This window comes from Mastomys coucha, unplaced genomic scaffold, assembly GCF_008632895.1.
Source record: "Mastomys coucha isolate ucsf_1 unplaced genomic scaffold, UCSF_Mcou_1 pScaffold20, whole genome shotgun sequence".
NCBI classification, from domain to species: domain Eukaryota; kingdom Metazoa; phylum Chordata; class Mammalia; order Rodentia; family Muridae; genus Mastomys; species Mastomys coucha.
Genome location: NW_022196903.1, coordinates 66,007,147 through 66,030,578, shown reverse-complemented (window position 1 = coordinate 66,030,578; position 23,432 = coordinate 66,007,147). Strand labels below are relative to the sequence as shown.

General features: G+C 44.6%; 2 protein-coding genes across 3 annotated transcripts in view; one reads left to right on the top strand and one right to left on the bottom strand.

Moving 5' to 3' along the window:
- Positions 1-6: 6 nt before the first annotated feature.
- Positions 7-1,913, bottom strand: CUNH2orf68 (chromosome unknown C2orf68 homolog). Its single transcript, XM_031382169.1, has 4 exons — positions 1,704-1,913; positions 1,508-1,626; positions 471-622; positions 7-153 (listed from the first exon to the last, which is right to left on the bottom strand). Exons 1-4 carry the CDS (start codon positions 1,808-1,810, stop codon positions 31-33), a joined length of 501 nt encoding a protein of 166 aa, XP_031238029.1. The 5' UTR covers positions 1,811-1,913; the 3' UTR covers positions 7-30.
- Usp39 (ubiquitin specific peptidase 39) overlaps positions 1,410-23,432 on the top strand; it is a 31,444-nt gene continuing 9,421 nt past the window's right edge. Inside the window, exons 1-9 of one of the 2 annotated variants that reach the window (XM_031382168.1) lie at positions 1,410-2,013; positions 6,445-6,514; positions 9,615-9,709; positions 12,781-12,917; positions 13,492-13,644; positions 14,550-14,775; positions 17,897-17,974; positions 21,220-21,287; positions 22,295-22,483. In XM_031382168.1, coding sequence (XP_031238028.1) covers positions 1,962-2,013; positions 6,445-6,514; positions 9,615-9,709; positions 12,781-12,917; positions 13,492-13,644; positions 14,550-14,775; positions 17,897-17,974; positions 21,220-21,287; positions 22,295-22,483 — 1,068 coding nt within the window. In that variant the 5' untranslated portion in view covers positions 1,410-1,961. Of the gene's footprint in view, positions 2,014-4,289; positions 4,615-6,444; positions 6,515-9,614; positions 9,710-12,780; positions 12,918-13,491; positions 13,645-14,549; positions 14,776-17,896; positions 17,975-21,219; positions 21,288-22,294; positions 22,484-23,432 lie in introns of those variants that run through there. The other variant, XM_031382167.1, reaches the window with a different exon arrangement.

The following is a 23,432-nucleotide window of genomic DNA, read 5'->3' as shown; positions in this document are numbered from 1 at the left end:
CAAGTGCAGTGAATCCTGCCTTCAACCCCGTCAGTGTCGGCTCTGGCGCTTTGCAAGTTCCTCCTGGATGCGCAATCTGAGGGCCTCTCGCATGGCTGGATCCAGTGGTGTGTGTGCTGACACTTCCTCACTCACCCTTCCGGGATCATCGCCCTACGTGGAGGAAGAGTCAGGAAGCTCAGAGCCTGGTCTCTCCCAGGAGAGTGCTGCCCTGCTCCTAGACAGCACTCTCCTAGAACTGTCAGCCAAGGCGTCTGTTTCTCAGGAGTCCCCTGTAACAGGGATTCTCAGTTGAGGGTCACAAGTGTTCCCTGTTCCCCCAACTAGGAACCTCTCTCTGTGTGCTCAAAGTACCTGATGGGAAGTCATGACTTCCCACGGGCCCTGAGATTAATATCGGCTCAGGAACTGGTGGGAGTTTCCATCATGGCCCAGGACTGTCAAGCTGCAGCTGCTTCCAGAAGGCGTACCTGATATACAATAACTGATGTGACCTCTCCACTGTCCGCCTCATAGTCTAAACAGAAGAGCTGGCGGCCAGGAGGCTCCAGCTCAGAGCTTCCACTACTGCTGCTTTCACTGGACTCCTCACAGTCTGGGTTCACTGGGTGGGTAGAGCCATCTGAAAGGGCAAACCAGAATGAGAGGGAAGAGGGGGATGCTGCTAAAACCCCTGCCCACACAAACTACCAGAAAAATGGCACCAAGAAAGCCTCAAGCTTCCAACAGACCGGTGTTTGTGTGTGTGTGTGTGTGTGTGTGTGTGTGTGTGTGTGTGTGTGTGTGTGTGTTAGGGGAGCTGTCAATCAGGATTTTAACTTTTCTTTCTCCACTCTACCACAATTCCGTTAGCAAGTAAGTATAAGATGCACGTCTCCTGCAAATATCACTGGAAGCTGCTGAAAGGATGGACAGAGCTCTCTGCCTTAGTTCAAATCTAGGCTCTGCCATTTCCTAGCTCTGAGATGTTGCACAACTTATTCACCTCTTTGGATAGTGAAGCAGACATAATAGTTCTCAGCTCTATGTGGTTTCCATAGACTCAACAATGTACTCAGTATCTAAACCCTCTGTAAATAACAGCCTACAAACTTAGTGTCATATGTTAGTTAACATGAGTTCATGGTCACAGAAAACCCGAGAAAAGACCATTTACTTGGTTCATTTCATTTTATGTACTGGTCTTTTTTGTCTGCTTGTTTTCTTTTTTTTTCTTCCTTTTTTTGTTTTGTTTTGTTTTAAATCTCAGCCACACTCACTTTCTCTCTTCCAGGTGGCAGCAATATTAAAACACAGCATGATAGACCACACTGGTGGATAGCGATTCCTGGCCGGGTCCCAGGTACCTTATATAACAGTGCGGTTTAACTGGGGTCACTGGCCCTGGAGCGGAGAACTGGGGGCGCTGACGTTGATGCAGTGGCTTCTCTAGGGTCCGGTGAGCAAGAGCCCTGACGCAAAGGGGGGCTTGCCCAGGGGGCGGGGCCGCGAGCGGGCGGCTGCTCACCTCGGTGGCGCGGCAGGTACACCTGTAGGTCTGGCTTGCGGGGCCGCGTGGGCGCGGGCGTGTGGCGCCTCCTTGCCTTCTCCTTGGCCGCCTGCTTCACCTTCTTGTCGTAGTCGTCCCTGCGGGGAGCCGAGCGGGAGTCAGGCGCTGTCACCCGGCCGAATCGGGCCGGGCCGGGCCTGGGGCGGGGCGGTACCGAGCGATCTGGTTCCGACGGATATGGTGTACGAAGCCGTGGCTCATGTCCAGACGCCCGCCGGGCTTGCAGCACAACCCCGGGCCGGGATCCCGTGCCGCCTCCATTCGGATCCTGGGTACAGAACCGCTGTAACCGCCACAACGGCCGCGGAATTAAGACCCCCGGCTGCGGGCCAGGACTTCCGGCCGCGGACCCGGACTTCCGGCTCCGATGTCCTTTTTTCCGGTTGCGTAGGGCGGGCGCAGCGGAGCGTAGATGCTTTCGAAATTTGAGGACCTTCGTCTGTGGAGGGCTGTTGGAGCTGGAGGTTCTCTTTCTTTGTAATATCACCTATACGAAAGAAGGATATATAGCTAATACCAGGAAATTATTTTTAAAAATTCGACACATCCACGAATACCGAAAATGCATTCTATTGACCTAGAGATGTTGGCTTTCTTTTTCTAGCCCTTTAGCATAATAAGCTTCACTATGAGATCAAATTTGTGTGTATGTGTTGTGTGTATCTGCTTTGCTACGATCTTTAAAGCTAGATTCTGCTCATGAGAAAGTTATAATCTGTCATCTCCATCACCTTTGCACCATTTTCTCTCTTTTTAGACCACCTCCTTGCCTCCTATAGTTCTCTCCCCTCTTACACACGGACACAGACACAAACACACACACTTAAATCTAGGTCCTTCATATGGGAAAAACATGCAATATTTGTGATTCATCTTTCCAAATTATACTGAATTCGCTTAACATCTCCAGGTTCACCATTTTCCTACAAATGACATAATTTCTTTCTTCATGGCAGAATTTAAAAATATGTTATATAAACAGAGTAAGGGGAGGGGAGGTTTGTGTGGAGGGGAAAAATATGTTATATATGCCACTTGGTTGGCTCTTTAATCCAGCTGTGCCAAAGTTTCCTTATTTCTGTGTTTGTAGTGTGTGTGTGTGTGTGTGTGTGTGTGTGTGTGGTGGTGGGGGGCAGAGGAGGACACCAGGTGCTCTGGTCTGTATTCTCTACCTGCTCCTTTGATTTTTTTTTTCCCCGAGACAGGGTTTCCCTGTGTAGCTCTGGCTGTCCTGGAACTCACTCTGTAGACCAGGCTGGCCTCGAACTCCGCCTGCCTCTGCCTCCCAAGTGCTGGGATTAAAGGCATGCCCCACCACCGCTTGCTACCTGTTCCTTTGAGATAGGGCCTCTCACTCAACCTGTAATTAAGCTGACAGCCACCAAGCCCTAGTGGTCCTTTTGTCTCCACTTCCCAAATGGCTAGGATTATAGGCATAAGCCCACTTTAGGCTTTTTACATGGGTGATGGGGATTTGAACTCATGCTTGGACAGTAAGAATTCTCACCAACTGAGCCAATCTCCTCTCTTTGTTTGCTTATTAGTGGACATACTAAAAACATCTATCTAATAGGCAATGAGGCAAACAAGTGCTCAGGTAGGTAAGTTTTCCCCACCCATACCCAGCCACATAGGAGCTGCACTGCTGGGGCCCAGGTCACTTGCTTAACTGCCCATGGGAGGAACTAAGGCTTTTGAGGGTCTAATAATGTATAGCTTTCTTTCCTTCTGGTCTGTAGCCTAGGATAGTCTTGAACTAACTATGTAGTTCAGTTGGCCTTAAACTTTGGGATTTGTTTTTGCCTCAGCCTGAAAGTATAGTTTTTCAAGTCTTCATTTTAAAATGTAAAAATCAGGGCTGGCGAGATGGCTCAGCGGTTAAGAGCACTGACTACTCTTCCAAATGGTCCTGACTTCAATTCCCAGCAACCACATGGTAGCTCACAACCATCTGTAAGGAGATCTGATGCCCTCTTCTGGAGTGTTTGAAGACACTTGTTATTAGAGCAGTGACAAAATCAAGTACATCTGTTTGATTGTCGTGCACTAGGTAAAAATACCGACTCATACTTGAAAATAAAACTCTAGGAAATGTAGTCACTATTGTGGTTTGGGTGAGATTCCACATGGGCACAAGGACATTTCTGGGGTGAGACAAGTTTCTTCTCTTGATTATGACGATGGATCTGTAAGTGTTCACACATTGCAATTTAGTAAATTAGACACATGAAACGCGTACTATCCTGTATATCAATTATACCTCGATGGAACTTTTCAAATAGGCAGGGACTAAGGCATGACTCAGTGGCAAAGCTGAATTTGAAGTTTTATTAGCTAAACAGATTCACCTTAGCAGAGTATTTGCAAACTCCTTATTTCAAGAGCCCTTTAAATATGATACTAGTTGAAGTTCCCAGGTACAAGCCTGAATAAAGGAGTTAATTAGGGAATCCTGACTCCTTTTCCTGTGTAGATCAGTCCCTGATCAGAGGACATCTCTGTATTGTCGTTTCAAGGCACAAATTGCCCTAAAGGTATCTCGGGTCGAATGCTAGCTTCCTTTTTCCTACAAAGAACGTAGCCTGTGAAAGGTTCCTATTTAAGCTGTGTAGAGATGTTGGATAAGGACACAATATGCTCGAAAATGTTGGGCCAGCAGCGCTCATAACGTTTTATCAGCCTGTATTGTCCCTCACGACGACTCGTAGCGCGCTGCTCTTCTGAGGCCAGCTCGACTTCTGATTGGCTGCTTGCCGTCCGTGCGCGGCGCCGGCGCGGAAGCTCCTAACCGGCGGTGGCGATGTCTAGCCGGTCCAAGCGGCAGTCTCACGGTTCCACCCGTGGGAAGCGCGAGTCCGAGTCTCGTGGCAGTTCGGGTCGCATCAAGAAGGAGCGAGACCGGGAGAAGGAGCCCGAGGCGGCGAGCTCCCGGGCTAGCCCGGTCCGCGTGAAGCGGGAGGCCGAGCCGGCTGCGCTAGAGGTCCCGGCGCCCGCGCTCCCGATCGTGCGGGTGAAGCGTGAGCGCGAGGCGGATGAAGACTCGGAGCCCGAGCGGGAGGTGCGAGGTGCGCGGGGCCGGGCCGGGCACGTCCTCCACCTTCGCCTGCTTTCTTCTCTCCCCTCCTACTTTTTAAGACAGGTCTCAGGAACTTGAAGTTGTAACCAGAGATGGCCTTAGACTCCTGATGACACTCTTGCCTCACTTTCCTGAAGTCTGAGATATCCAGTTTTCGTCTGCTTTTTAATTTCCTTTCTACTACCTCCCCGACCGGGCTTGGATCCAGACTGGATTGCCTTCAGCTGAAGACAATCCTAAACTTAAACGTTGTCATGATACATCACAACATCTCCCCGTTATCGAATCATGGGTCAGGTGCTCTACTGACGTCTGTACAGATGGTCCCTTCTCCAGTTTTTTTTCCCCCCCAAAATTCCTAAGAGTCAGAGTCATGTTGTAATTTCTGGAATAAGACCATTCATTAGTCGAGTCCCAGTGCACCTGACTAAAGTATTGACTTTGTACTAGTTGAATAGTTAGGAGACACTTCTTTCTGCTTCTCCTGGGTTTTGCATGGGGGTTGTTCCATTGTTGTCTTGTAAAGGATGTTGATGTAATGACCAGCCTCGGAAGACAGATTGTATTATTTCATAGAGCAAAAGGGAGGGAGTAAGGTCACAAGAAGATATAATCCCCTTTAAGGGCAGGGATCTTCTATAAGGTAACCCACTATGAGCACTGGTTCTTTTTCTGTTTGTGGGACTTAACTCTGGGATCTGGCAAAGATGTCATAATTGGATACTGTTATTGCTTTAATAGACTCTTTGTTTTAGTCTGTGAATATGTGGCTTCTGTCAGCATCCATGAAGCTGTGGCAAGCTAACACATTAGGATTAACTTTAATTAGAGTTAACACATTTGGATTAACTCTCAGAACCATCACAGTTTGGTAGATTTAAGGATGTTCAGCTTATTTTAATACTTATGATATATTTCACGATACCTTTCATGCCTATGATGCCTTTCATGTTTATTTGATATTTACTTATTTACTTATTTAGGCAGGCTCTTAATAAGTAGTCCTGGCTATCCTGGAACTTTCTCTGTAGATCTCGAACTCAAAGATTTCACCTAGCCTACCCCCTCAAGGGCTAGGATTAATGGTGTACACCATCATACCTGGTGGAAAAAAATGTTTAGTACATTTATGTATGTATGTATTTATTTATGTGTATGCATGTAACATGATATATGTGTGATAGTCACTGGGCAACTTGTGGGAGTCAGTTCTCTCTTCCTACCCTGTATGTCCCAGGGATTGAACTCAGATAGTTGGGTTGGTGGCAAGCACCTTTACTAAGCCATCTCACTTGCCTGGATTCCTTTATGTAATATATAAATTAATCTTTTATTGGTTATATATATAATAGAGCTACTCTTAGTTTGCAACTTATTTCATGCCAGGCAGTCGTGGCGCACGCCTTTAATCCCAGCACTTGGGAGGCAGAGACAGGTGGATTTCTGAGTTTGAGGCCAGCCTGGTCTACAGAGTGAGTTCCAGGACAGCCAGGACTACACAGAGAAACCCTGTCTTGAAAAACTGAAAAAACAAAAACAAAGCAACGTATTTCATTAGTGTCCTTTTTTTTTTTTTTTGAATGTTGTCATTAAATGAAAAGTAAAAGCTCATCTTAATGTTAGTGATCAAATGTTCCCATTTCGGTGATTTTTGTTTGTTTGTTTGTTTGTTTGTTTGTACCTGTGATTTGAGGAGAGCCTCCTGTCCTCCGTTTATGATGCTGGAGCAAGTCTTGCCTGTGCTAGTTAAGTGTTCTACCACTGAGTTACTTCCCAGCACAAATTTCCCATTTAAAAGCCTGTATGGATTTCTTCTCAGCAAAGAATGGCCGAGTGGATTCTGAAGACCGGAGGAGCCGTCACTGTCCGTACTTGGATACCATTAATAGGTCAGTAGTATAGAAAGGATGAAGGCAAGTCTTGGTGATGTATCTCAGTAGTGGAGCGGTTGCCTAACATCATAAGCCCAAGGTTTAATCACCAATACTATACATACAAACAAAATCAGTGGATTTTTAAAAATTTACTTTTACTTTATGCGTATTGGTGTTTTGCCTGCATGTATGTCTGTGTGAGAGTGCCAAATCCCCTGGAACTGGAGTTATAGACAGTTGTGAGCTGTCATGTGGGTACTAGGAATTCAACAACTGGAAGAGCAGCTGGTACTCTTAACCGCTGAGCCATCTCTCCAGCCCCATCAGTAGATTTTGAGATGCAGAATACAGTAGAAAATTCTCTAAACTGAACATTGAAGAATACATTCAGATTTTCCTCTTTTTAAGCCTGTCTGCTTAGAAAATTGTGCTTCTCACCATGTTCAGCCATGTTGTCCCTTTATAGTGGTAGAGCGCAGTTTTTGTTTTGTTTGTTTTGTTTTTTGAGATGTGTGTGTGTGCATCAGGGGATGGGGTGGAGTGTGTGTGTGTTTGTGTGTGTCCCTGGCTGTCCTAGAACCAAACCAGGTTGTTGCACTTAAATTCAGAGATTTGCCTGCCTCTGCCTCCTGAGTGCTGGTATTAAAGACATGTACCACCACACCTTTGAAGATATTTTAATATCAGCTTCAGCACATGGGTTAAGGGAAAGAGCTCACAAGAAAAACACAGATTTTAAAAATTGTTTGAGTGCATATTACTTTTAGTTTTAGAAGATCTCATGTATATTTAAGAGGCATTTAACTGTTATAAATTATCTTGATGACTTAAAAAAAAAGGCAGTACTGAGTTGTGTGTTTTAAAATATACATGCATGGGCGTGGGTTTCTTAGAGAAGAGTTGCAGAGACTTTTGTTGTTATTTATGTGTATGTGTGTCCCTGTACAAGTTCTTGTGCATCGTGTGCATGCAGGTGCCTGTGCAGGCCAGAAGAGGGCCCTAATTCCCTTTAAAGTGAACTTATGGGTGGTTGTGAGCTGCCCAATGTGAGTGCTACAAACTGAACTCTAATTGTCTGCAAGTGCTCTGAATGGTTGAACTATTTCTCCCAGTCCCCAAAGTTTTGTTTGCTTGGTTTTGTATGGCAGAGACAGTCCCCTTTTCTTGTATATTCTTTGATTTTTTTCAGTTGTCCTCAACCTATCTTCTAGAATGGTGCTCTCCAATAGAACTCTCCACAATAGAGAATTGGTTTTGTTTTTTTTTTTTTCTTTTTTTCGAGACAGGGTTTCTCTGTATAGCTCTGGCTGTCCTGGAACTCACTCTGTCGACCAGGCTGGCCTTGAACTCAGAAATCTGCCTGCCTCTGCCTCCCAAGCACTGGGATTAAAGGCGTGCGCCACCACCGCCCAGCGAGAATTGGGCTTTAAAATGATGTTTGTTTTGTTTTGTTTTGTTTTGAGACAAGGTTCTGATATATGACCCAGGCTAATATTGAATTCTTAACTCTCCAACCTCAGCCCTGAGTGTAGGGGTTATAGGTGTTCCACCAAAACCCATCAGCAATTGCTCTTGATAGGGGATGTTTGCTGTGGGAAGCGCAGGCTACACTAGGCTCTTGATGGTTTGACATATGACTTATGCAGTTGAAGTACTAATTTGTTAGTTTGCTTGCGGTACTGGAAATCAAATCCCGGGCTTTTATGCTGGACATGCCTTACCACTGAGCTACACTTCAGCTCAGGAACTAAATTTAAACTTAGTTAACAATAACCACATGTGACTTATGGTCTCTTAGCAGTACAACTGTTAATATTTACTATGGGATCTCACATTTGAGGATTCAATAGACATAAAACCTTTTTGTCTCTTTCTGCTCAGCACTCATACTGCTGCTTTGTGTTGTCTTAAACTTCACCTACTTGCTCTCTCATCCCTCCTCTGTCCTGTGGTTTTCCTCTTTTTCTCTTCCTTGGTGTGCTAGGATCTTGTGCTTGCTGGGCAAGTACTTTACTACTGAGCAAAATTCCCCAATCTTTCCTTTTCAGATCCCCAAGCTCCCCCCGACCCCTTTTAAACAAAAATAAAATTTTATAGCCAGGCATGTTGGTGCATGCCTTCAATCCCAGCACTCAGGAGGCAGAGGCAGGTGGATTTCTGTGAGTTCAAGACCAGCTTGGTCTATAGAGCTAGTTCCAGGACAGCCAGAGCTATACCCAGAAATACTGTCTCAATAAACCATAAATAAATAAATACAGTTTTTACTTATTTTTGAGCCAGGATCTCACTGTGTAAATCCAGCTGGCATGCAATGTGCAGACTAGACTGGCCTCAAACTCATAGATATCCACCTACCTCTGTCTCACCAGTGCTGGGATTAAAAGTTTGTGTTACCATGCCTGGCAGAATTTTTTGTCTCTAAAAGGATGTGTTCACACTTGAAGTCCTCTCCCGGTGCTGGTGGGCTCTTACTTTAGTCCTATTTGTTGCTTTTCCTGCAAAGAATGTGACTATAATAGAAGGTTCTTTATGTTTTCCACATCTTACTCTATAGTCCAGTCTGATGTGGAACTTTTTATGTAGCCAGAGCAGGCAGGCCTTAGCTTTCAGGCTTCCCAACTCAGTCTCCCAAGGGCTAGAGTTACAGGAGTGAACCACTATGAAAGTTTGTCTTTTATATCCACAAGGTGAGCGGAACCCAGGTTCCCTGATACATGCTGAAATCTGGCTGTTCAAGTTTCTATGAAGTGTGAGTTAATATTTACATATAATCTATGTAGATTACTAATCCCAAATATAATGTCAGTGCTATATAAAATAGTTGTCATTTAGGGGAAAATGTCTGTTCATGTTCAGTGGAGATATAGCTTTTATCTTTGCCAAATGTGGATCTGTCCTCTTTTTGGATCTAATGGAAAAAGTGTGACCTGGGCATTTGTGTTTGATGCAGACAGTTTGAGCCTGCTGTGGCGGTGAGCTGGGTAGAGGTATGTGGTTTGTGTGTAGTTGCTACAGCATTCTTTTACATGTGTGTTGGGGGTTGGGGGAGCCGCATTGTGGAGCATAGAGCCAGTGCTGCCTCACCCCTGTCACTGTTCTGTGCTCTGTCTCTCAGGAGTGTGCTGGACTTCGACTTTGAGAAACTCTGCTCCATTTCTCTCTCGCACATCAATGCATACGCGTGCCTGGTGTGTGGCAAGTACTTTCAAGGTAAGGAAATGGCCAGAAGAGTAAACATGTTAACTTTGTGAAGCTACTCTTTTTCCTCCTATTGGTCAGAGTTGAGCACATCTGGAAGGGAGAAAGATCTGAAAAAAGACTAGCTCTCCAAACAATGAGTTTCTAAGCTTCTTTCTTTTTTCTTTTTCCCTCCCTCCCTCCCTTCCTTTTGGTATTGGGCATTGAACATAGGCTCTCAAACATGCTAGGCAAGTACTCTACCATTGAGCTGCATCCCCAGCCTTCTGGGTTTCCAAGTCTAGTGTTTTCTGTGTTTATAATTTTATTGTTTTGAGATGGAGTCTGCGTACATAGGCCAGCCTTCCTTGAACTTGAGTCATCTTTGATTTTTTCATGCTCAAGAATATTTTTCTGAAATTGTAATATTTTAACTCATTTAGACCAAGGGAGTATAGTAAGTACATTCATAGTATACTGGCGATGTGAAAAAGAGAAGCCACATTCTTCACTTCTGTAGGGAGCTTTTGTGAAGTCAGGGTTGCACATGAAACAATCAGAAAAATCCCATAAGAGCATCATGATTTCTGCTAGAGTTTATAGCAGAGTTTACAAATGAGTACAAAAGGTGGCAAAATATATTGAGATCAGTTGTTGTCCCCTTTGATATTTTGAGACAGTACCTCAGTATGCAACCCTGATTGGCCTAGAGCTCACTCTATTGGCCTTCCTGGCTTGAGCTTATCAATTCTTCTGTGCCTTGTCTGCTGAGTGCTGGGGTTATACGTGTTGCCACCATGTCTGTCACCAAAGTCAGTTACTAATAATTTACTACATTTTAACTTTATTGGTTTTGTTTTTGTTTTTGTTTTTCGAGTCAGGGTTTCTCTGTGTAGCCCTGGCTATCCTGGAACTCATTCTGTAGACCAGGCTGGCCTTGAACTCAGAAATCCACCTGCCTCTGCCTCCCAAGTGTTGGGATTAAAGGAGTAAGCCACCACTGCCCAGCTACTGTTTTTATATATGTATGTGTATATTTGTGGGTGCCTTTGTGTGCTCATGTAGAAGTTGGGACAGTATGTGGGAGTTAGTTCTTTTTCTACTGGATCCAGGGGTCAAACTCAGGTTATTAGGCTTAGTGGCAAATGCCCTTATTGAACCTTTTTGCCATCAAGTAAGTGTGTGTGTGTGTGTGTGTGTGTGTGTGTGTGTGTGTGTATAGACCAAGTCTTGATCCTCCTGTCACCTCCCTAATGCTGAGATCGCAGGTGTGTGTCTCCTGCCCAGCCTTTACTTTTGTTTTAGGTTAGTATATGAAGTGCTGGGTTTCTTATGGATCTTTGTGTGTTGTTATAATTTGTTCCCTCCATCTCCCTCTCCCCACCCCTTTATTTATATGAGTACACACAAAAAAAAGGCACACTCTGTGTGCCTTTCTGTGTCTGTGTGCCTTTCTGTCTCTGTGTGCTTTTCTGTCTCTGTGTGCCTTTCTGTGTCTATGTGCCTTTCTGTGTCTGTGTGCTTTTCTGTCTCTGTGTGCCTTTCTGTGTCTGTGTGCCTTTCTGTGTCTGTGTGCTTTTCTGTCTCTGTGTGCCTTTCTGTCTCTGTGTGCCTTTCTGTCTCCATGTGCCTTTCTGTCTCTGTGTGCCTTTCTGTGTCTGTGTGCCTTTCTGTCTCCGTGTGCCTTTCTGTGTCTGTGTGCTTTTCTGTCTCTGTGTGCCTTTCTGTGTCTGTGTGCCTTTCTGTGTCTGTATGCCTTTCTGTGTCTGTGTGCCTTTCTGTCTCTGTGTGTCTTTCCCTCCCACTTGGTTCTCTCTCCTCTCTTGCTGTTTCTGTTCCTGTTTAAATCTGAAGCAGGTGCTGCTTCTTATCTCTCCCTACTAAGCACTTTGCTGTAATCTGACTCCTGTGGTTATTTTCGCCAGTGTAGGCTAGGACCTGGCTTTATCTGAGTGACAGTTCCTAAGGGGCAACTCCTCTGGCTATAGACAACAGCCGCCATGTTAGTGGGCTCCAAGGTTCTCAGCATGAGTGGATTGAAAGCACGTCTCACATAGGTCTCCATTTCCCAGGCAAAACCCCAGATCCTGATTCCTTTTTGGTTTTTTTTTAAGATTTATTTATTTCATTTATGAGTACACTGTTGCTGTTCTCAGACGCACCAGAAGAGGGCATCGAATCCCATTACAGATGGTTATAAGTAACCATGAGGTTGCTGGGAGTTGAACTCAGGACCTCTGGAAGAGCAGTCAGTGCTCTTAACCACTGAGCCATCTCTTTACTCCCCCCTCATCTCCCACTTTTTTTTTTTTGTTCTTGAGACAGGGTTTCTCTGTGTATCCTTGGCTGTGTTTGAACTTTGTAGACCAGGCTGGTTTCCAATTCAGAGATCACTTACCTCTGCCTCCTAAGTGCTGGGATTAAAGGTGTGAGCCACCACTGCCTGGCCTATTTTCTTATCTTATGGCTCCTCTGCAAAAGGATTTGAATGGGCTAAAGGAGAGCAGTAGCTTAAAGAGTGTTGGAAGGGTGATACAGACTATTATCCTTGCTTCTCAGGAACCTTAGGTGGGAAGATAGGAAGGTGGGAAGTTTGAGACAGCTTGGGCACCCTAACAAGACCATGTCTCGAAATGAAAGAGTCTGGATGGTAGCCTAGTGCTTTTGTAGAGTGCACAAAGCTCTGGGTTAATGTTAGTGCTACTAAACAGTAGAAAAAACAGAGACGCAACAGGACAGAGGTCATGAGTACAGGATTGTACTGAACATGGGCAGAATGAAGTAGAGGACAGAGAACTGATGGGTGGGAGGCCTCAGGACAGGTATATCCGTGTGTTTGTATATATTTTTATACTTACTTATCAAATAATGTACTTTTGGCTGTTCCTAGTTTTTGATACATGTGAAATTGGTTTATATGTGTGCTTTATAATGAAACTGATTCCCCTAACTAAAATAATCTTTCTGGTTCTCTTTGTGAGAGAATTTTGTGTGATGATTAATTTCATGGGAGGCATAGGACTTTGTTTCTGCTTTTTACCATGACAAACCTGATTTGTGCCTTTCTAGGCCTTTCTCTGAAAGCCTTTTCCCTGTCTCCACAGGCCGGGGCTTAAAGTCTCATGCCTACATCCACAGTGTCCAGTTCAGCCACCATGTCTTTCTCAACCTGCACACTCTCAAGTTTTACTGCCTTCCTGACAACTATGAGATCATCGATTCCTCGCTGGAGGATATCACGGTATGTGTCTCAGGTTGCTGGTGAGGGGTACGTTGTTTTGTGAGCTATCCCAAGGATCCCTGGAAAGTGCCCTCCCTACAAGAGGTCAGGGAAGAATTTGGAGGGAGAGCAAAAAGGTGAAATAAATTCAAGATTTGAAAGTAAGTTCATGATGATAATTCTGTGACCAGGCAGATCCCATTCCTGCCCACATAGTCCTGGTGGGGCTTGGAATCCTAGTGCCAACAGAGAAGGAGGTGCTCCCATTTTTGAGCTAGATACATATGACACCTCACTGGAAACTCAGGATCATAGTCCTTAGGATCCTGTGGTTTCTGACAGTCATTGGTCATGGAGTTGACCAAGGTGTAGGGCTGAAGACAGACCTCCGATTCAGTGATTCAGAATTAGACATTAAAGTTTGTAGATTGGAGGACTTACTCTGTTACCTTGCTCTTCATCCCTAAGGCTGGGGCCTTAGGGAGTGAAGTGGGGCATTCATGACCAGGACATTTTTATTTTTGGTAGAAATTGCTATTCTGGTCATATCTTAGAGTTTTCTTACAACAACTTAGAGTTTTCTTTTGCTCGGCAGTATGTGTTGAAGCCTACTTTCACAAAGCAGCAAATTGCAAACTTGGACAAGCAAGCCAAATTGTCCCGTGCATATGATGGTACCACTTACCTGCCAGGGATCGTGGGACTGAACAACATAAAAGCCAACGACTATGCAAATGCTGTGCTGCAGGTAAGCTTAAGGAAGAACACTGGGAGGAAAGACTGAAGCAGCGTGAAGGCTACCAAGGGCTGCTGCTTCCTTGGAGAGTGCAGGCAGAAGGTCTGGCTGAGGATGCTGCTTGAGCATTTGCTCTGCAGCCAGCAGAGCGCTCCTCTCTGTCTGGTCAAGGGGTGGCTACCACATGCTGAGGGATTTTTTTTCAGCCTCTAGGCTATGGCTCTTGAAGTTTCCAGGTGTTACTAGGCAATGCCAAAATTAAACACACTGGTTGCATTTTTTTCTCTCCCTTTTCCCCTCCTTCCCTTCCTCCTTTCTTCTTTCCTTTCTGTGTATGTATGTACTATATGGGCATGTACATGTGTGAGTGCAGGTACCTGTGGAGTCCCCTGGAGCTGGAGTTACAGGCAGTTCTGAGCTGCCTGACGTGGATCCTGGAGGTCCTCTGCAAGAGCAGGATGCAGCCCTGAGCACATTTTTTAAAAGTACTTTTTATGACTGTCTGCTTTTTTGTTCATTTGGTTGGTTCTGTGGTCTTGTTTTTGTTTTTAAACTAGGGCCTTGCTCTGTGTCCCAGGCTGGCCTGTATTCACTACATTGTCCAGCCTGGCTTCACACTTATGTTAGTTCTCCTGTCTTAGCCTCTAAGTTCTGGGATCCCAGAGTTACTCTGCTTTTCTTTTAAAATCCTTCCTGGTGTACATGTTCACTAAGTGTTTGTCAGCCTTTATTTTGTGTGACTTGTGTGATGGGAATTTTACTGAGCTCTAGCAGCATTTTCAGAGGGTCAATTTCTTTTGGACTTTTTAAGGCCACCCTAAGCCTGTCCCAGGCTTTGTCTGAATGCTAGCTGGAACAGCTTGGTCCCAAGGGGTCCTGCAAGGGGCTTTGTGTTAACTAGAGTGCTTGATTTCCAGGCTCTATCTAACGTTCCTCCTCTTCGGAACTACTTCCTGGAGGAAGACAATTACAAGAACATCAAGCGTCCTCCAGGGGATATCATGTTCTTGTTGGTCCAGCGTTTTGGAGAGCTGATGAGAAAGCTCTGGAACCCCCGAAACTTCAAGGCACATGTCTCACCTCATGAGATGCTTCAGGCTGTTGTACTTTGCAGCAAGAAGACTTTCCAAATTACCAAACAAGGTGAGAAACAAGTCACCCTCCTCTCTGACTTGAGGACAGAGTATCAAGACTGATGAACACATTCATTTCCACTTTGCAATGAATCCTGATAGGAACCGAAGGGACTATTCTATAGATAGTGGGTTAGGCTCTTCATTCTTTTCCGATCAGTGGGTCCTGTGCAGAGAAACCAAAGAGATTGCAGCTGAGTGAATACAAACTGTTTCATTTGGCAAAATAATGGTATTGCTTATGGGAAAACCTGGACAAGAGCCTGTTGTTAGTGAGCAGCTGCCACCTGTGCTGCTCCCTTGATGTATTCCCCACTGGATGCTCAGGGAGCTGCTGGCTCACTCTCATCTCAGTTCGGTTCTGACTGCTACTGAGTGAAGGGTCTTACGCAGTACCACATCACATCCATTTGTTCATCCTTTTGTGTTTGAGACAGTGACTCACTCTGGAGCCCTGCTGTCCTGGAGCTCACTGTGTGGACCAGGCTGGCCTCAAACTCAAACTCTGCTTGACTCTGTCTCCCCAGTGCTGGGTCACCCTACAGTTTTCTTTTCTTGCTGAGTGTTAGAGCTGTGGTGATAAGGAATGTGATCATTTTCTTGTAGGAGCTCCCTGGCTAAATGGGGAAGGTTATTGTATAGGAGGTGGTCAGAGTGTGTTAACTGCTAGGATAAGAGAAAGCAGAGTCCCCACCTCCTGGGAGCATCTGGGAAGAGTCCTGAGGGTTAGGTAGAAGAGGAGGACGTAGGTTGGTAATGAGCAGGCAGACATGGAGGTGCCAGTGTATAGTTCGGCATGCTCAAAAGTGTCTGACACAGAAAGTAAGTTGTCATATCTTGGATTCAGGGTCAATGGAGAGCCAAGGTGCTAGCTGGGAAGTAGGATTTTTCAATTTATGTGTCTTTGTAAAAAGATTGGATTATATCTTAACAAGGTTGAGAATCAGTTGACACAGAAGTATGATGTCAGACCTATGTTTGAGAAACATTATTTTGAGCTGGGCATGGTAGCACATGTGCATAGTCCCAGCACCTTGGAGGTGGACACAGGAGTTGAAGGTCACCTTTAGCTACATGAGGTCTTTCCCCCCAACCCAAAAACAAAAACTCCATTATTCTGAAAAATTACTTAAATAGAGGGAAAGTTCAGTGGCTTGCTTTTTAAAAAAAGTTATTATTTTATGTGTGTAAGTGTTTTGCCTGTATATGTAAATCTGTGTACCATATGGATGCCTGGTACCTGAGGAGGCCAGAAGAGGGTGTCAGATTCCCCACAAACTGGGATTATAGACAGTTGTTAGCTGCCATGTGGATACTAGGAAACAAACCTGGGTCCCCCTGAAAGAGCAGCAAGTGCCTTAAAGTGCTGAGCCATCTCTCCAACCATCTCTACTCCATATCTTTTTTCTTCCTTCCTTCCTTCCTTCCTTCCTTCCTTCCTCCCTCCTTTCTTCTTCCCTCCTTTCTTTCCTTCTTTCCTTCCTTCCATTCTTCTTCCTCCTCCTCCTTTTCCTTCCTTCCTTCTTCTTTTTTTTTTTTTTTTAAAAGATAGCATCTCACTGCAGCCCTGGCTGTCCTGGAGCTCACTGAGCCACCGGTCTCTATCCTTCATGCTGGAAATGAAGGTGTGTGCCACCGTGCTTGTCTAGTAATGGCTTTCAGAGTCTCAGGTATTTAAGGAAAGGAGTAGTAGGCGATGATAGGCCAAGTAGGTACAGAGCTGAGACTCTTGGGGTTTAGGATTTTAGGTTAACAGCAAGAAAGAGTCACTTGGGAATGGACAGTGTATATTGATCAGAACCCCATGATTTATTCCCAAATGAACAGAAGTTACTAAGCCATTTATGCATAGTGTTTCACAGTTTGCAACAAGGCCACTAACACCTTACACTTGAATAGGGGACAACTACCTCGTGTGCTAGAGCCATCAGATTCCAACATCTAGATTCATAAGTCATTTTGTTTCTGGACCAACTCTGAGCTTGTTTTGATTTTTTAAGATTTGTTTTATTTTTAAATATGTGTATGGGTGGTGGGTATGTGCATATTTGTGCAGGTGTCCATGGATTCTAGAAGAGGATGTTGAATCCTGTGTAGCTAGGGTCACAGGCAGTGATGAGCAGTCCCCTGTGGATGCTGGGAACTGAACTCAGGTCCTCTGTACAAGCAATGGGCTCTCTTTCATTTTTATGTCAAGGCTGCAACAAGATATGGTATTTTTGTAGAGAAATTTATTTTGTGTGCCATGGCAGGTTGTATCTATCAGCCTTCCCTTTAGCTTTTGACAGCTTTGCAGAGTTAAAGCTTAACTGGTTAGAGAATTGCAGAACAATCTTAACCCTAAGAATAAACTTGCACTTACCTAGTTTCTTCTAGTGTCATAGCACAGTTTGTGCTGTCAGTGAAGCACAATTTTCTCCAGTGTCTGAGACCTGGGTATTGCCAGTTGCTTAGATGTATGTGGTGCTTATGGAGGAATTTTTGCTGTGGTCATTATAATTAAATAGTTGGGGAGAGGAGGAAAGTAATTTTGTCAAGTTGTCAGGCCTTTGGAATCAGGTAGATGAAGTTAAAGAAGACTGAACAGTCTTTTGGATTTTAACTAGATAAGCAGAGAGGAAGTAAATGGAGACAGACATTTGGGGAGAAAGTAGCGTTATCCCAGAAATACTTGGAGGTAGGCCGTCATTCTCTTCTTAGTCACTCTTATGGGCCAGGAATGTTGCTTGTTCCCAGAATCCTTTGTTCCACAGTGTATGGAGATGCCTTTTTAATACTAGTACCAGAAGTCACATTCCTGAAACACAAGAGTCTTTGTAAGATAGGGAAGGGAGGAAGTCAGAGCTACTCTGGAGAAGGGGATGTTACAAGGTCTTCATTCATTGCTGTCACAGGGTGATGATATACATTCTGGGACAGTGACAGGGTCACCAAAGTACCTTGAGAGAAAGAGAAGACTGAAGAGTGAGCTCGACCTTGAGGGGTGTTGGTGTTTGTGGTCAGGTAGAGGAGGATGCAGAGTATGTGGGCTGTGACTAGTGGCTGGAGAGGATGAGGAGGCTAGCCAATGCATGCTGGGTTCCTTTCCTGCCTCTGAGCTTCAGCATGTTCCTCTCTTCCTTTTTTCCCAGGGGATGGAGTTGACTTCCTGTCTTGGTTTCTGAATGCTCTACACTCAGCTCTGGGAGGCACCAAGAAGAAGAAAAAGAGTAAGCCATGATGCTTGTCAAATGAGCCCTATTTTTTTTCTTTTCTTTCTTTCTTCTTCTTCTTTTTTTTTTTTTTTTTCCTGAGACAGGTTTTTACTATATGGCCTTGGCTGTCCTGGAACTCGCTCTGTAGACTAGGCTGGCCTCAGGATCTGCCTGCTTCTGCCTCCTGAGTTCTGGGACTGAAGGTGTGCACCACCATTGCCAGCTTGTTCTTTTTATTCTTAATTTTGGGGTGGGGGAGTAGGTGAGGGTTAGCATGTAGTATACTACCTTCCTCATTTTGAGACACAATTTTGCCCCAGCCCAAGCTATCCTGGAACTCAGGTTCCTCCTGTCTTAGTTCCTTCATGCTCAAATGACTTTGAACTCCTGATCCTTCTGCTTCCACCTCCCAGGTGTGTGCTTAGGCTGCACTAGGCCTGAATAGACTTTGCTTTGTATTTTGTTAGAATATAGTTATATTCTCAGCCTATTTTTCCTAGTTTGTTATGTTGTTGTTTTATCTTTTTCTTTTTTTCAATCTTTGAATTACAGTCTTGCTACTTAGCCTAGACTGGCTTCGAATTTATGATCCCCCTGACCTAGCCTCCCAAATACTAAGATTACAAATATGCACCAGCATGCCTGGCCCCAGTGGTATTGTAAGCAGAGATGCCTGGTAGATATTATGTTAAGTAAGACAGACAGAAGTCATGACTATGTGTTATCACTCCAGAAGTGATCTTCCAGCAGCTGAGAGTAGAATCCTGGTTACCAGAGGCCCGAGGCTAGATGGACTCAGATAAAGGAGTTAGCAGGAAGAGGAGCTCTCAGTGTTCTTTGACGTGGTAGAGTAACAGTGTTGACAGCCACTGACTGTACAATTCAGTGTAGCTAATATGTTTTGAGCACAAGGTAATGATTTATGTTCAGAGATGGATATGCCAATAAACCTCAACTGGTCCTCATTGCACTCTGTATACGTTTATTGAAATAGCACTCTGTTCCACTAATAGTTTTGGCTATCAATTAAAGTCCCTCACTTGCTCAGATTACAGTTTTATTTACTTGGTGTGCTTGCATGAGTTTATGTACTCCGCATGTGTGTAGTACAAGAGCCCTTAGAGAGCAGGGTTGTCGCAAGCCCCAGGAAAGCTCATTTGTTGTTGTTGTTGTTGTTATAGTGGTGGTATGAGGGCTCTATCTGCATGTACACCTGCATGCCAGAATCCCATGGTTGTGAGTCATCATGAAATGGCTGGGAATTGAACTCATGACCTCTAAAAGAGCAGCCAGTGCTCTTGCTGAGCCATCTTTCCAGTCCCAGGTCCTTCCTTGTTTTTGGTTGTTTTGTTTTGTTTGTTTGTTTTTTGAGACAGGAAACTGTTTCTGTGTAGTCCTGGAACTGGCTCTGAATACCAGGCTGGCCTTGAACTCACACAGATCACCTACCTCTGGCTCCCAAGTTTGGATTGAAAACAAGTACCACCACCCATTGGTCAAAACATTTTTTTTTTTTTACAGTTGAGAAATGGATATAATTATGCCCTAGAAATCTTGACCCATTTTAAAATGGAGACTTGGGGCATTATGTTCTAGACCCTTATGTTCCTGTCAGTGCTAGAGCTAGTGAAGGACTGAGCTGAATGTTAGACCCCGACTCTGCACTTGGAGGCAAAAGGCTGGCCTCCTAGAGTCTCACACTAAAAGTCCCTCTGACCCTCAGCCTCTCTTGGTTTAGTGGTCATTCAATGTTTATTTTTAATGCCAGTTGTAGCTTATAGCTTATAGACTTCAGATCTAGGTGAGTTGTTCTGGAGACATAATGCAGTTTAGTTTTCTTCTTTTTTATTAAATTGATTGATTGGTTTTGTGTGTGTGTGTGCGCACGTGCGTGTGCGTGTGTGCACGTGCGTGTGCGTGCGTGCATGCATGCATGCATTATTTGTTTTGAGATGGGGTCTTGGCATGTTGCCCGGGGTGCCTCAGCCTCCTGATCTTCCTGTTTGCACTGCTTGAGAACAGGCTTGTCCACCAGCTCTCCTGTCCTGTGTCCTGTTGGCTTTGCTGCTGATGGAGTGCAGGTAGTACTTTGCTCTAGAATGGTTTGTCCTATCCATGAGGTAAACTCAGCCATGCTCATTCCCTCAGCTCTCTAACTTGTGTCTCACTGGAATTCTGAGTGCCTGGCAAGCTTTGGGTTTTTGTTTACTGTGTTGTGTTAGTCATTTCTCTCATGTCCAGTGTGGGTTTTAGGCGTTGTGTGATTGTGAGAATTTCTTGGTTGAACTGCTTTCCACTTTGTTAGTAAATGTGCATGTATGTTTATGTGTGTGTGTGTGTGTGTGTGTGTGTGTGTGTGTGTGTGTACTGGAGAGGTTCAGGACTGGTATTAGAGGTGAGGACTGCCTTACCCAGCTTTCTAACCCTTGAGTGCTGGGGAGCAAACTCAAACCTTCATGCTTGATGGAAAGCTCTATATTAATCAAACTATTTCCCTCTGCCTATTTTTTTGTAGTTTAGTTTGTTTTTTGTTTTGAGGCAGGGTCTCATGTGACTAAAGTTGCCTTTGAACTCTTGATCTTCCTGCTTCTACCTCCCAAGTGCTGGAATTACAAGTGTGAGCCACCATACCCAGTTCTATGCCCAGTTTTGACTATCAATTCTATCAGTTTTGATAGTTTTAAAAAAATATTAAATCTTTTATGTGTATGAATATTTTGCCTGCTTTTTGCTATGTTTCATATGTGTGCCTGGTGTTCTCAGAGGTCGAAAGATGGCATTGGAGACCTTGGAACTAGAGTTATGGGTGATTGTGAGCCACCATGTGGGTGCTAGGAATCTCTGTAAGAGCAACAAGTGATCTAAATAAACTGCTGGGCCAGCGCTTCAGCACTCAAGCTCTCTCCCACTCTCCTTCTGTCTGTCTGTCTCCCTTCCTCCTGCCATCCTTCCCTCCACAGACATGTGTGTCCTTTAAGCTGTGTAAGTCACTCATTCATTTCAAATGCACATTTTCTGTTTTTTATGACTCAGCCCAGTGGTCAAAGAGTGTCCTGTGAAAGAAGTATAATGTAATTACTTAGATAATTATACAATTACCATGATGATAGCTGTTACACAGTGAAGCTTCTGTGCTTAGATAAAGCTTGAGTCTTACACTAGGAGATTCTTATTTATACCAGAAATTTAGAAGTTGGGAACGTGTTCTTGACATGCTCTCTGGCCTCACAGACTTTGTATTTTTCTTTTTATTTGTACAGCTATTGTGAATGATGTTTTCCAGGGATCGATGAGAATTTTCACCAAAAAGCTTCCTCATCCTGATCTGGTGAGTGTCTAGAGCAGAGGTTTAGCTTGATGTGTGCTACCTCAGGAGCTTGGGAAAGCACAGGAAGTATTCCCCAGTGAAGCTCCGCAAAACACTCACAGTTCCGGCCTTCTTGTGGTAGTGTTCTGTAATCTCAGAGTTTGTGGCTGGTCGTCTGCTGGCTAATGTGGTCTGACCATGGAACGCTTCTGGTATGTTTCCAGAAGGCTCAGCCGGGCACCTTGTGTAATCCGAGAACTTTTAAAACAGTCTGGAATAGAAAGAAAACCTCTCAGAAGGTGGATAGCAACTTTTTCTTTAAAAGTTGATCTATAAAGTGATGGGTTTGATGGTGTCATTTCTAAATACACATCACTATACTTGGTTCTAATGAATCCCCAGTCCCATTGCCCTCTTCCTGCCAGGTTTCTCACAAATAGTTCCTCTTTTTGCTTCTTGACACATGCTCAATTACCCTCCTCCCTTTCTAGTTTCATGACCACACACATGCCATCAGTTTGCTTGTTTGTTTGTTTGTTTTTGTTTTTTTTTTTTTCAAGACTGGGTTTTTCCATGTATCCCTGGCTGTCTTGGAACTCACTCTGTAGACCAGGCAGGCCTTGAACTCAGAAATCTGCCTGACTTTGCCTGGCTTTTTTGAGACAGGGTTTCTCTGTATAGCCCTGGCTGTCCTAGAACTCACTCTGTAGACCAGGCTGGCCTCGAACTCAGAAATCCACCTGCCTCTGCCTCCCAAGTGCTGGGATTAAAGGCGTGCGCCACCACCGCCTGGCTTTTTTTTTTTTTTTTTAAATTATCAGTTTTTGAATGAACATTGTCATGGGCTGGTTCTGAATATAGCTGCTGGGCTCTGGACTAAAGAAGATGTGAGTACATCTTCCACACAGGATACAGTATCCTCTGTGGGTTAGCTCCATGCTCACTCTCCCACACAGGATGCAATGTCCTCTGTGGGTTAGCTCCATGCTAATGCTCCTTTCCTCCTTCATCTTCTCATTCATTTCCAGCCAGCGGAAGAGAAAGAGCAGCTGCTCCATAATGACGAGTACCAAGAGACGATGGTGGAGTCCACATTCATGTACCTGACGCTTGACCTTCCCACTGCCCCGCTCTATAAGGATGAGAAGGAGCAGCTCATCATCCCCCAGGTGCCACTCTTCAACATCCTGGCCAAGTTCAATGGCATCACGGAGAAGGTAACCAGATGGCCACCCTTGCCTGCTCTCATGCTTTGTTTTTAGCTTTCTCGTCCTTTCCCAGTGTTAGCAGCAGGGCCTTGGAAGTAGAAGGCAAGTGCTCCACAGACAAGGCACTCCGCAGCCGCCGTATCTTTTCATACTCAGAGTCAGCGCATACATTTCCTATCCTTTAAGTGTCTTGTCTTCTCAAGCCTCCCAGACCTGGTGTTTAACTCTTAGCTTCAGAGCTCCTTCTTACATGGCTCATGCCTGCCTCTGAGTACTAGAGGGAAAGAAAGGCGGGAAGCTTAGATGTTTGGAAACAGTAAATAGAGAAAACTCATCTGTTAAAATTTTGAGTTAAGGTCTTATCTAGCCAGATTAGCCTAGAACTTGCTGTATAGAACAAGCCTTGAACTCCTGATTTGCTTTCCAACACCCAAGTGCTGGCTTACACACCCAAGTGTAGGCCAGCATTTCTAGCTCCAACAATTTTTTTAAAAAGATTTATTTATTATTATAAGTACACCATTGCTGTCTTTAGACATACCAGAAGAGGGCATCAGATCTCATTACGGGTGGTAGCTGGGATTTGAACTCAGGACCTTTGGAAGACCTATCAGTGCTCTTAACTGCTGAACCATCTGTCCAGCCCTTAAAGATTTGTTTATTTATTTTATGTATATGAGTACACTGTAGGTGTACAAATGGTTGTGAGCCTTCATGTGGTTGTTGGGAATTGAATTTTAGGACTTCTAATCACTCCAGTCAATCCCACTCACTCTGTCCCTGCTCACTCTGGCCCAAAGATTTATTTGTTATTATAAATAAGTACACTGTAGCTGCTTTCAGATGCACCAGAAGAGGTGCATCTCATTACCTTTGGAAGAGCAGTCAGTGCTCTTACCCACTGAGCCATCTTGCCAGCTCTGACATTTATTTTTATTTTGTCTTTGCTCTTTTTTTT

Coding starts and splice junctions, on each gene's coding strand:
- CUNH2orf68 (XM_031382169.1), bottom strand. CDS start 1,810: ATGGAGGCGGCACGGGATCCCGGCCCGGGGTTGTGCTGCAAGCCCGGC. Junction 623..1,507: donor GTACCTGCCGCGCCACCGAG/GTGAGCAGCCGC, acceptor TTGCCCTTTCAG/ATGGCTCTACCCACCCAGTG. Junction 154..470: donor CATCAGTTATTGTATATCAG/GTACGCCTTCTG, acceptor TCCTCCACGTAG/GGCGATGATCCCGGAAGGGT.